General features: G+C 48.0%; 1 protein-coding gene across 5 annotated transcripts in view; it reads left to right on the forward strand.

Annotated features, from left to right (window-relative positions):
* Positions 1 to 13150, forward strand: part of ASAP2 (ArfGAP with SH3 domain, ankyrin repeat and PH domain 2) — a 153617-nt gene that overhangs the window by 88274 nt on the left and 52193 nt on the right. For all 5 annotated transcript variants that reach the window (XM_043917025.1, XM_043917027.1, XM_043917026.1 and 2 more), the window contains exons 6-9: positions 1296 to 1425; positions 6149 to 6234; positions 12571 to 12646; positions 12918 to 13004. In XM_043917025.1, coding sequence (XP_043772960.1) covers positions 1296 to 1425; positions 6149 to 6234; positions 12571 to 12646; positions 12918 to 13004 — 379 coding nt within the window. The remainder of the gene's footprint in view (positions 1 to 1295; positions 1426 to 6148; positions 6235 to 12570; positions 12647 to 12917; positions 13005 to 13150) is intronic.

Here is a 13150-nt window from a genome sequence, read left to right on the forward strand (position 1 = left end):
AAAAATAACAGCAACAACCCTGGGATAAATTTTAAAATTCACTCTACCCACTTACATGTGAGATTAGATTATCCTGAGAGGCCCTGTGATGTGTAACAAACAGCTTTAAGACGTCTTTAAAATTCCTGGCCTGCAGTTCCATACCTGACCATTTTGAGAGTGACCGACATCTGGACTGGATCTCAGGCCCTTTGCAGTAGCGGTGGCGTCAGGGGCGCCTTGGGGCTGCGTAATTGTCCCGTGACCTCAGGGGCCTCCAGTCACACCCCCTCCTGGGGCGTGAATCACTGCAGCAACTGCAGCAACATCGCTACCAAGTGGTCACCTTCAACTCACCCATTCAAGTCAGTGACTGTCTACTGTGTGCCTAGTGCTGTGCTTCAAATAAAAAACAAGAATTAGAAGCTCTGTTTCTTGCCTCTTCTTGGGGACTTAGAAGTCCCCAAACAATGGGGACTCTGGACCCAGAGGAACCCATTTCATGCTGAGCGCTTTCTGTGGAGTGTTGCTTGTGTAGTGTTGGTGTCCGCCTTGGGGTGCTGTGCGAAGTCTCTGCCCGTCTCTTGGTGGTAGCCTTGACACTTCTGGGGGCTTTCTGTGGCTTTTGTTTCGTTTCCTTTTCTCCCGAATAAGAGTCTAATTAGTAGTTCAAGCCCTTCCTAACTGATGTGACTTGTAGCTACCCTGGTTCTCCGTCTCAGGACATGCTCCAGGGAGGGGTCAGCTGGGACCCTGTCCCGCACACTGGACTCAGGAGCACAGTCAAGCCAGGAGATACAGACAGAGGGAATGAAGCTTAAAAACGGGAAAGGCCATCTGTTTCCTTCTGTGACTGTGAAAGTGTTAGAGCTCAGTTGTATCCAACTCTTCACAACCCCATGGACGATAGCCCCCCCCAGGCTCCTTTCTCCATGGAATTCTCCAGACAGAAATACTGGAGTGGGTTGCCAGTTTCCTTCTCCAGGGCATCTTCCCGACCCAGGGGTTGAACCCAGGTCTCCTGCATGGCAGGCAGATTCTTTACCATCTGAGCCTCCAGAGAAGTCCTCTGTGACCTTGAGCACTGTCCCAGTGGAGTTGCTTTGGAAGCATTTGCTGAGTTCAGTACTCAACAGAAAGGGCCAAGATGGATATTTTTTGGGACAAATCACATCTTTTCTTCCCAGTGAGTTCAAGTCCGTCCTGTGCCAAGGCATCTCGGGGAGCATTTGTGTCCAGGGTGGGTGTCAGGATAGCAGAGGGGATCCCCAGTCTGGAGGTGTCTTGACTGATTCTCTCACTTTTCCACCTGTTAGAACCAAGATAGAAAAGGAGAAGAAGGAACATGCCAAGCTCCACGGGATGATCCGCACGGAGATCAGCGGGGCTGAGATCGCGGAGGAGATGGAGAAGGAGCGGCGCTATTTTCAGCTGCAGATGTGCGAGGTGGGCGTGGGAGGTGGGCGGGCAAGGCCCACCAGAGGCCTCAGGCCAGCACGGAGGTGCTGTGGGTGCTGTTGTCCACTTTCTGCCCCTCAGGGAGCCTTAGGCTCCTGGAGTGTGGGATTAGATTAATCTGACATCAACGTTTATTAAAGGTAGGGAAAGACTCATTGGAAAGATGGAGGAGGAAATGGCAACCCACTCCAGTATCCTTGCCTGGGAAATCCCGTGGACAGAGGAGCCTGGTGGGCTATAGTCCATGGGGTCGCAAAAGAATCAGACATGACTTATCGACTAAACAACAGAACTTGAAAAGAAGGTTCTTTCTGCCTCACACAGATCCTCCTGGAAACACCTCTTCTCCGCTTTAAGTCAGCTGGAATACCCCCTTAAAGTGAAGTTGTTCAGTCATGTCCAACTCTTTATGACCCCAAGGACTGTAGCCTACCAGGCTGCTCCATCCATGGAATTTTCCAGACAAGAGTACTGGAGTGGGTTGCTGTTTCCTTCTCCAGGGGGTCTTCCCGACCAGGGGATCGAACCTGGGTCTCCCACATTGCAGGCAGATGCTTTACCATCTGAGCCATCAAGGAAGCCAGAATACACCCTTAGGTGCTTTTAAGGAGGTACCAGGGGGGTGAGACCACCCCTCCCCCCCAAAGCCATGGTCCCCTCTGTTAGCGTGAGGGTCTGTTTCCAGAAGCCCCTGCCTCTGCAGGTGTCCACCCCCCACACCCATCCTGGGCTCCACCTGCTCGGGGTAGGGATGCTCCCAAGGCCTGAAGTCCCCTGTCCCACTCCACCTGCAGCCTGCGTCCTCGCCTCCGGGAGGCGAAAATGGCAGGACCGACACTCAGAACTTTTCTTTGCTGGAGGTTCAGGGATGGAATGGAGAAGGACATGTCAACCCACTCCAGTACTCTTGCCTGGAAAATCCCGCAGACGGAGGAGCCTGGTAGGCTACAGTCCATGGGGTCGAACAGAGTTGGACACGACTTAGCGACTTCACTTTCATTTTTCGCTTTCATGCATTGGAGAAGGAAATGGCAACCCACTCCAGTACTCTTGCCTGGAGAATCCCACAGACGGAGGAGCCTGGTGGGCTGCTGTCTATGGGGTCGCACAGAGTTGGACACGACTGAAGTGACTTAGCAGCAGCAGCAGGGCTGGAAAGTCCCCAAGACCACCCATGCAAGCCTTTGCTTCCAGCCTTTTTTTCATGCCTTGCTTGGGGGTCTGTTCCACAGCTCGTGGAAACAGTTCCCCCCTCGCCCGAGGGCTCATGCCTCCAGGCGGTGGCAGTGGAGTGTCCGTGTTTGGTGGCATTTGTGTTCTCCCACAGCAGTGCAGACGTACATTTTGAGTGTGCCCGTGCAGGGGTGATGTTTGTGATAGGCACTGAGACTCGGTTCAGCCAGCAATCCATTCCCTGTAAGCCATCCACAGCAAAGCTCATCAAAAGGCACTTGGTGATTTTAGGATGTTTGTTAATTACAGCAAGCACCTAGCCTTTCCATATGTGTATCTTAGGAGTGTATTTAAATGAGTTTCTATTCCCAGAGTACACTAAGTGGTCTTCGGAGGAGAATCGGTTCCTGGGACAAGAGACGTTTGTCTGATATTAGTACAGCCACACCAACTCTTTTTTGGTTTCTGTTTGCGTGGGGTTTCTTTTTCCAGTCTTTTACTTTCAACTTACGCATATCTTTGGCTCTGAAGTGTGTTTCCTGTGGGCAACCTATATTTGGGTCATGTTTTCTTTATCCAGTCTGACAATCTCTGCCTTTTGATGGGATTCTTTAATCATTCACATTTGATGTTACTGTCTATGTGGCTGCAATAGTAACATCAAAAAAGTCTGTTCTTTTACCGTTTTTTTTTTTTTTTTATGTCTTAGGTCTTTTTTGTTCCTCTGTCTCCCCTTTGCTGCTTTGTTTTTCATTACGTGAATATTTAGAAAGGTGTAACTAAACTCAAAGTGTTCCTGTAGATAGGAGAGTGGATGTTTTTAGCCACATGCTGTTTTATCCCAGCAGGCATCACTTAGACTAACACCTGCCTAGTCCGTTTCGCACAGTGTTGGAGACATCAGCCCAGATGACAGGAGACAGGGACGAGAAAGCAAAACCGCTGCATGTCCTACAGACACAGGGCGTTGCTTTTATTGGAGAGGGATAAAATGAAGTAGCAGTGTTTCACGGAGAGTGGATTTGGAGGGGCGTGTGTGTGAGTTCAGGTTGTGCTCTCTCTTTGGCTAGTGAGGAGGAAAGCTGTTGACCTGAACTCTGCAGGACTGCTTATTCAAGTACGTTTAAGGACGAGAGACTCAGCCTGGGTGTTACTGGCGTTTCCTCGTGTTGAGGCTGTGCTTTCTGTAGCATGCACCTGGTGTGCACCCAGCACTGGGGCTTGTCCTTGTCTGGGCGAATGGGCTGTGAGGACTGTCAGATGGGTTATTTTATTGGAAAGGCGCTATCTACCCGACACCGCTAAGTCACACACACGAGTTGTCTGTTGGGCGGGTCCCCAGTCTGTGCTGAGCATCACAGGGTCCCCGCTCTGCGGAGCTGGCTGGGGCAGGGCCCAGCGCTGTGTGCAGGCACAGAAGTGGAGGTGGGCCAGCAGGCCGTGAGGTCGGAGTTTGCAGAGGAGGACGCATCTGATGAAGCTGCAGACGCTGACCAGCCAGACCTGGGCTGGAAAGAGAGTGTGTCTGAAAAGCAGTCCCCGAAAACCCGGCCCCTCAGAGTGAAGACTGCTGCAGTTACAGTGGCGTTAGAATCGTGCAACCGCTTCCTCAAACTGAAGCCCTCGAGCTTTGTAAATGCTCAACATTGTTCAGGTGTTTACCATTTTAGTTGCCTCGGATCTAATGTAGAGAAGTGACTTTCAGGTGTTTATTCTAAACCTGTGGGATTTTTTCTTCAAAACGAATTTTATAAAGACATTCAGTATGCCAGATCGGTAATACAGAGTTCATGTGAATAGAGAATGTATGAGAGATCCGCCCTTGCTTTTCTTATCATTATAAAAATATGTGCTTTAAAACATTGGTCAGTATATATGTGTGTGTATGTATATATGTGCATGCATGCGTGCTTAGTCGCTCAGTCATGTCCGACTCTTTGCAACCCAACGGACTGTAGCCCGCCAGGCTCCTCTGTCCATGGGGATTCTCTAGGCAAGGATACTGGAGTGGATTGCCATGCCCTCCTCCAGGGGATCTTCCCAACCCAGGGATTAAACCTGTGTCTCTTATGTCTCCTGCATTGGCAGGCGGGTTCTTAACCACTAGCACCACCTGGGAAACCCATGTATATATGTGTATATGCATAAAAGAAATTAAAAGTCACTACAGATTTTATTTATTAAGGTAACCACCTTGACATTTAGCTGCACATCTTCCAGATGTCCCTGGTACGCGTACGTTAAAGACAGTTTGTGTAACCAGGATCATTCTCTACTGCTGCTTTGTATCCTGATTATTTTCACTCACTAGTGTGCCACAGACATCTTTGCACATCAGGAAGTCTCTGCTTTATTGGCTTAATCACTAATAGCCCTTCTTTCTATGGATGCGCCACACTTTAGTTCCCTGTTCATTACATTTGGCTTGTTGCCATTTTTCATTTTTACAAGCAAGTCTGCAATGAACCTTTTCTATTCATCTTTGTAAATTTTTATGATTGTCTTCTTAGAATAAATACCCAAAAGTAGAATTTCCAGGTCAAAGGGCACATGGATTTTAATGTTGACACATGGCCAAACATCTCATTAACCATCTAACCATTTTGCTACATTGCCAGACATCTTATTTAATTAACAGTGAAGAAGTATCAGAAAGGAGGGAGATGAGGATGTAAAGGCAATGATGTAGTTACCGTTTCAGAGCAGCTGGGCAGGAGGACACTTGAAGGCGAGTTTCCCAGGTTACAGCTGAGATGCCAGTGGTCAGCGGGGGTCAGCAGCTCTCTAGGGGGCTTTCAATCTTAGAGGTGACTTATTCTCAGGATTGTAAATATATCCTATTTTGATAGTGAAGGGGAGAGGGAATTTATGGGATCTTTTGTTCTATAAACTCTTAGCAAAGAGCAAATGTACGTCCTGATGCTAGTTCTATATATCCCTGGGGTTTCCTGCTGTCTTATGATTGTTAATGAATTCTCCAAGTTAAAAATGATTTTAATTTATTTGAATTTAAAATTTGTTTTTTTAAATTCAAACAATCACAATGTTTATTTAAAGTGTCGGGGAAGTGTTTCAATATCAGAGATGTGGAGACAAAGCCTTAACTACGGAAGACCTGCAGTTACCTGCAGTTAGTGTTTAGACAATGACCTACCTGAAGAAAGGGCCCTGGAACAGGGGATGTGGACCGCAGAGTCCAGAAGGTGGAACCCTTTCGTTCTAACCATCCTCACTCTTCCATGCAACTGGGGCAAAAGTTTCCCCTAGCTGGTTAAGATAGACTGTTTTATTGCAGGGAGTTCTTGGCACTTAAAGCTAAACATTTGATTACCCAAAGGTCAGGTAATTCATGTGGCACCAAAATAAAAGAAGCATTTAGTTGTGGCCTTCAGAAAATATTAAGCATCTATCATGAGACCTACCCATAATACAGGATGTCAGAGAAGGCCCGGAGGTGGCCTGTCCTCAGAAGTTCATGTTCAGCTCATTTTCTGTTTCTATGACATTTCCTGTTTTTTTTTTTTTTTTTTTTTAACAGTATCTGCTGAAGGTCAATGAAATTAAGATTAAAAAGGGAGTGGATTTACTTCAGAATCTGATCAAGTATTTTCACGCTCAATGCAAGTAAGTTCTTGGTTCTTTTCCTTCATTATCATGGTATTTCAGATGTTTCTCTCTTTAGGGCAGCTTCTTGGAGATCTGTAGTATTATGCTGAGGAAAATATGCTTGTATTTAAAAATATACTAGTAAATAAGTAAGAAGAGTGAAACAATGAGGCATGCTGCCACACAGACGAACCTTCAAAACACATAAAGTGGAAGAAGTGAGAAACAGAAGACCACAGACTGAATGAGTCCACTTACTTGAAAGATTGGGAATGGGCAGACCCACTGAGGCAGGGCTTGAGGGGAGGGGGAGAGTGGGGAATGACTCCCAGGGGCCACAGGGTTTCTTTTTGGGCTAATGAAAATATTCTGAAATTAGACAGGGCTGATGATTTCTCAACTTTGTGAATAAATATACTAAAATCCACTGAACTGTATGTTTTAATAGGTTGAATTTTACAGTTTGAGAATTATATCTCAAAAACTAAAAAAGAACATAAAAATCTACATTACTTTATCAAATGTACTTTTTTTTCTTTTTTTGTAAATCACCAAACTAGTTTGATTCTTGGATGTTCTTTTTGTTAAAAGAGAAGTGAGATGGTGTTAATGCGGAGTCTTAAATTAGGAGACTACTTCCATGTATTACTGATCTATAAAACAGATGATGTGCTAAGCAAAGGCAGCTGTCTGGGGAAAGAGGGTAAACCGTTCAGGGTCAGGGGACTGCTCACGTGCTCATCTTCGCTGTGTCTGTCAGCTGTCCGTCCACACCGGGGCCTCATTGTCTTTCCTGTTCCTCAGCCTGAGTCTCACCATTGACGTGAACAGGCTGCGGGCTCAGTCACTGCTGCTGTTGGCTGTGTGCTGTTTTGGGGGCCCCCTGAGATGCTGGAGACAGGGTGGTGTACGTCCCGGGCCCAGCGCCTGCTGGAGCAAGACACAGGCAAACCCACATATAATCGGACGCTTCGCAAAGTGTTCTGACGTACCAGAGCCTGAGAGAGTCTAACAGAAGGACCTAATTTAGATCGAGGTGGAGGGCAGAGATTCCTTCTCTCTTCCGTCCTTGCCGTGTTTTCCAGCTGGCGGAGCACGCACCTGGCCCACAGGAGGTGTTCAGATTCTTGAGTTACCTGCAGGTCTCTATCAGGGACGTGGATTCTGGAGTCTGAAGGACACGGAGGGGCCGGCAGGTGGGGAGCAGGGGAAGAACCTTCCAGGCAGGGTCAGGGTCTCGAGGCAGGAGGGAAGCCAGCCCGCCTGAAGCCTCGTGAGCGAACTGAAGCTGCATGGGAAAGCTGGAGGCGGGCATGGCCTGGTGTCTTGTTCACGGCATTAGATTCTGTCCCACACATACGGGGAGGCGCGCAAAGTTTCAAGAGGAGGCTTCATTCAGCAAGTGTTGGTTGAGCTCCGGAGGACACAGAGTGATACAGAAGGTCCAGGTGATACAGCAAGAAGGAAACTGAGCTCCTCCCTGTGTGGACCTACCGGTGGGATGGGGGACAGCAGCTAGCCAGCCAGCAGGGGTGTGATAGTCTGAGGGAGCGGCTGTGACCTTGAGGAGATGGCTGCAGGACGAGAGGAGAGTGGAGTTGATTGGGAACATCACGGAGGTGTCTCCCGATCCATTTCTGCTTTCACGGGGTTGCTCTGGGTGCCGAGAAGGACCAGATGGGATGGGATGGGTGTGCGACCACTCAGGCGCAGGGGTCGTGTCCAAGGGTGGCTGGAGCCCAGGCTGCCTGGGCCTGGGGATGTGTGAGTGACATGGAAATCTCTCGAGGGTGTTGTTCCCACATGTGTCCACATGCCTTTCCCTTAACGGGCTGGGCCCCGCACTGGTATCCTTTACCCTGCTGTCCCCTTGGCCTGGAACGCAGTTCCGTTCCTTCTGTGCCTTCCCCCAGCCTCTGGTCCTGCGAGACCCGGCTCAGGTGTAGCTGCCGCTGTGAGGGCGTCCGCTCGCCCCACCTGCACACGGCTCTTCCCTGTGTCACCATGGTGCTCGCTGCACATCCCCGCGATGGCGCCTTTCGTGTGTCCTGTCTCCCGCCCAGCTGTCTCCTCTGCCGAGATGTCCTCCGTGACATTTATTTTTTCACCTTCGGCCACGCCCCATTTCCCTGGCCCGGTTTGCAGCGGTGAATTCACTGAATTGGGTGGAGCCGGGCTTCGTAATTCTTAACACTCCTCTGGCCATGCTGAGTTTCTGAAGTGGAGGCCCAGCAGCAAAGGGAGATGTGTCGTGTGCTTCATCCTGGGTTAAAAGAAGCGCTCCCGGTGTGGAGCTCAGAAAATAGGAAGACCCTCAGTTTGTAGAATTTTTAAGATGATTTCTTTTACAGAAACTCAAAATGCTATGTGATGACCATACAAGTTACTTCTTCAGTCTTCTCCTGGTAACCTTATGTGAGGCCATTTAGGAAGTGGATCGCTTCCTTGCTGATATTTTATTTTTTAAGAAGTTATTCTGGGGTTTCCTTTTTTTTTTTTTTCCTTTATTTTGCCCAAACTAATCAGTTGGTTAGCAACAGACCACTTGTGGAAAAGTGAACGAGTTGGCCTTTTATGGGCATGAGCTCAGTAACTTTTAAAAATGATGAGTCTTCCATTACTTCCTTTTTGGATGGAGCGTGTGTGTGTGTGTGTGTGTGTGTGTGTGTGTGTGTGTGTGTACACATGTATATACCACATGCTCTTCAAATCATTTAAGAAGCTTTGACTTTTCAAATGCATATTTGGAGAGCATAAAACGTGGAGCTTGAGTGATTCAGCCACTGGATGAAGGAGCCTGTGGCCACACACGTGTTTATCCGCCAGGCAGTTCCCATGCGTCCCCATGTCACACTCTGTCTCCACGTCTCCGGGAGCATGGCCCTGCCTGGTGAGCGCGGTGACCCCGGGGCAGAGGCAGCCTGCTCAGTGGGGCTGCTGGTCTCTGCAGGTGCCCAGAGGCCTCACGGTGGAGCCAAATTCCCTGGAAGCATACTTGCTTGTTCTTCCTGAGAACTTAGACAGACTTTACTCTTCTTCTTCCTTTTTGCTTTCTCCAGAAGCCTTCTTGAAGAGTATCTTCTTCATCTTCAGTTGCCCAGATGTGTCCGACTCTGCGACCCCATGGACTGTAGCCCATCAGGCTCCTCTGTCCATGGGATTCTGCAGGCAAGAATACTGGAGTGGGTTGCCATTTCCTCCTCTAGGGGATCTTCCCGACCCAGGGATCAGACCTTGTTCTCCTGCATTTGCAGGCAAATGCTTTACCACTGAGCTACCTGAGAAGCTGATTGTCTTATAAACTTATGATCTATGCCTTTTATATCATGTAAGGGAAGAAGTGGCATCTTCAGTTCCTAGAAGAACCTGGACAGTGTCTTAATAACTTTTGCTGCTGAAGACTGAGGCTCCTGTTCTCTAGTGGAATCTAAAACTAGGCAGTGTTTAAAACAAACAAAAACGGTGACATTCTAGACAGTGGTGATGAGCGCTGCAGTGACTCGTTCTTTGTACCTGCTGGGAACCTCTGTGACCAGTGACGGCTGATGTCCTTGGGTTGCAGATGGAATAATAAGACCTGCTCTGGTGCCCGGGAGAGGTTCCCTCCAAGAGAGAGAGGGCCAGAGGCCCCCAGCCGTGAGGGCGTGCTGGTGGGAAGGCTTAGGAGGGGGAGGCCGCCCTGCTTGTTGGGCACCTGAAGGTTGCATTTCAGTGGGAGTATTATAAAGGCTGGCGAATTTGATCAGGTAGGCTAGAAAACGTTAGGTAAAAAGCAAAATTTGGTATTTGGTAGTATGGATGATACTGTTGAAGCTTGGGAAAGCACTGACAGGCTCAACCTAAGAAAACTGCCTGGGAGTTTATACTTAGGCTTGAAGTGACAGCAGTTGGTAAAGAGGCCTCTTGTTCTGAAGCGTTCCCCCTAAGGGCAGAAAAGATAGACATGACACACATGCCTCAATAAGGATCGGTACACAAAAGATAAGAGTTTTGGAAATCAGTGGGAAGAGCTTTCTAGGTAGATGGTCAAGATTGGCGAGGCTTTCCACGACTATGAAATCTAAGTCTGGATCATTATTCCAAGCGCAGGGTCCAGTGCTGCAATGCAGACAGTGTCTGTGATGAGAAACACTTCTCTGGGCAACTGACTCCACTGCAGGGTGCATGTGGGGACTGTCGCCAGGCTCGGAGGGTCCAGGGCTAAGCACCTGCTGCCCTACGCCGGGAGCAGGACCCTTTCTGGGCCAATATCTGTGATGTTTCTCCCCCTCCCTAAACTAGCGTGTATTCAACTTCCCTTCCCTCTCTGCCTCCTTCTCTCCTTCCCCACCTCCTGCCCCCTCCCCCCAACCATCACCTCTTGCCTTCACCTATTTTACAAGAATTTGAATTGATTAGTGAAATAGTTATACAAGAAAAAAAAGTAACTCAGACAAAACATCAGAACCAAATGAGTTCTTGACAAGAGGGACATGTTTGCCCTCTCATTCCTGTGTTTGTGCTTCCCAGTTTCCTTTTCAAATTGCTGCTCTGGGTTGGGCATTGTGCTCAGAGTGGAAACATAGGGACGTGTGAGACATGGCATTTCTGCCCTGGCAGTGGAAACAGACACGTGGAAAAGTCATTATAACCCGGACACAATTGCTCCACCAGAAGCATGTTCTATATTTAGAAAAAAAAAAAAGAGTTAGGCAAAATGCAGGAATGAGAATATAAAGTGAATTGCGCAGATATCTAAAGATTAAAGTAAGAAATGCTGATAGCCCAGCCTCTTTCCTAATAACCAGCTCATAACGGTTCGTGACCCGCATGCTGTGTGTACGTTTCCCCCTTCCTTCCTTCCTCCTCCCTCCTTGGAGTTATTGTATTAAGTATCATGCAGTATTGTTTTTACAACCCCTCCTATTAATTGCAGACTTGATATGGGAAATTCCCACAGGACCGTTGCTGAGTTTAAAAGAAAGAAGCGTGTGAACCCCAGGTCACTTTTTGAAAATAGTCTCCTTGGTACCCAGTAAACCAGCAGAAGTTAGAGACGCCTTCCTTCCTTCATTAATTTCTTCCTTCAACAAATATCGTGCGCTTGAGATGTGTCAGGTTTTGCGGGTACCGTATCCTCACTCTCCCAGAACTTCGGATCTGATTTTAAACTGTTACCCCAATGAACACATAACGGCAGTTGTGGTGAGTGTTTCGAAGCCAGAGACAGAATCTCTGAGAGAATCTGGTGAGGAGACCTCTTTGAAGGGAGGGGAGTGTGGCACACCTTGCTGATGAGGCCGTATTTAGCTGAAAACTTGGAGAGTGAGTGGGAACCAGCCAGGTGAACCAGAAGGCAGACTGCAGGGCCTCCTCAGAGGAAAGAACAGTCTGTTGCAAAGGGCCTGAGGCAGAGATGACTGGGTGGCCATGGAGGAGTAGGGAGAAGTCAGTAAAGGGGCAAGGAGGGTGGATTGAAGCTTGGAGGTGGGCACTTCAGGCCTTGTTACCTGTTTTGAACCCTCGCCTAAGTTCCCGGAAGCCTCTGCTTCCCCTCAAATGGGCTCAGAGGCCAAGCTGCAGAAAAAAATCATCCAGCCTCCATTCTCATTCGTGAATCGCTTGTTACAAGTGACTTTATGAGCCTTGGGTTCTGAGCATTAAAAATGTTCCTTTTGATATTTGATCTCAAGTTCTCTGACCACGTCTGCCTGCTCTACACACAGGGCCATCTGTGTGCATTAAGCCAGCTTGCTTTTTTCTTTATCCTTTGTCTTTTCCACTTAGCTGTGGCCTGTTAAGGAGTCTAATTTAGTGTCTTATTCTTACGTTCACCCTGTGCTTCTCTGGCCTCAGACTCTTCTACTGCTGAACCCAAGTCTCTGCTGTGATTTGTCGGGAGAGTCCTGTTTCCCACTATAAACTGAGAATTTAGGGCTCATTTTATACGAAACGGTAGTGTTTCAACCTTTTCTGCTCTGTTTGTTGCTGGGTAAGTAGCTCTTAGCATCTAGTCACATAGACTCTTGTTATTCAGATGGTGGTTTCTCTCGCTTGGGCTGTGTGGTTCCCCTTCCCTGGTGTCCACAGACTCTGCCTATATGGCATCAGCAAGTGACTGGTGACTACCTGAATCTTCCAGGAAAAATCACAGACACTAGGCTCATTGCGGTTCCTTCTCAATTCATTGCTCATAGGTTTGAACATCACTTTGTTCGTGGTTTGCCTGATATTTTAAGGTTTGGTTTCTAGTCTTTTCCCCCCAGAAATTACATCATGATCTCAGCCATTTCCTTTAAAGAAGTCTTTTTTCTCCATCTAACAAAATTGTTTTCTCTTTTATGAAACACAGCCTATGCTGTTTTTTCCTCCTAGTTTTTTCCAGGATGGACTGAAAGCAGTTGAAAGCCTCAAACCTTCCATTGAAACACTTTCCACAGACCTTCACACAGTAAGTAACTTCCCTCCCAAGTGTGTGTCGAAAGTATGCACTACGCACTTGGATTTAAGCGTTGCTCCCGTGTGATGTCATGTTTGCATGCCGCACTGCCCAGAATGTGACCGCCCTGGAGTGCCCCCATGGAGCGTGGGGAACAGGGTTCCCACTCTGTCCTCCGTCTTTGTTTGGGAGGGAAGGTTGCAGTTGTTGAGAAATGACCATGAGCTTCACCATCTCGCTGCACCTCAGCTATACTTTCTCTGCTTTGTTATGTTTTTTAAAGATCAAACAGGCCCAGGACGAAGAGAGAAGGCAGTTGATACAGCTCCGAGATATTCTGAAATCGGCATTACAGGTTGAACAGAAAGAGGTGAGGGGATTTAAGTTTGAAAGATCGCTGTTTTATCCTCTCATCCCTTAGTCTCGGGGGCTCTAGGACTGAAGAGGTGAGATCCAGGTCTCTGGGTGCTCCTTCACTGCGGGGTTGTATTGAACAGCATGAAAATATGTAGTTTG

This window comes from Cervus elaphus, chromosome 11 (genome assembly GCF_910594005.1).
Source record: "Cervus elaphus chromosome 11, mCerEla1.1, whole genome shotgun sequence".
Taxonomy (NCBI): Eukaryota; Metazoa; Chordata; class Mammalia; order Artiodactyla; family Cervidae; genus Cervus; species Cervus elaphus.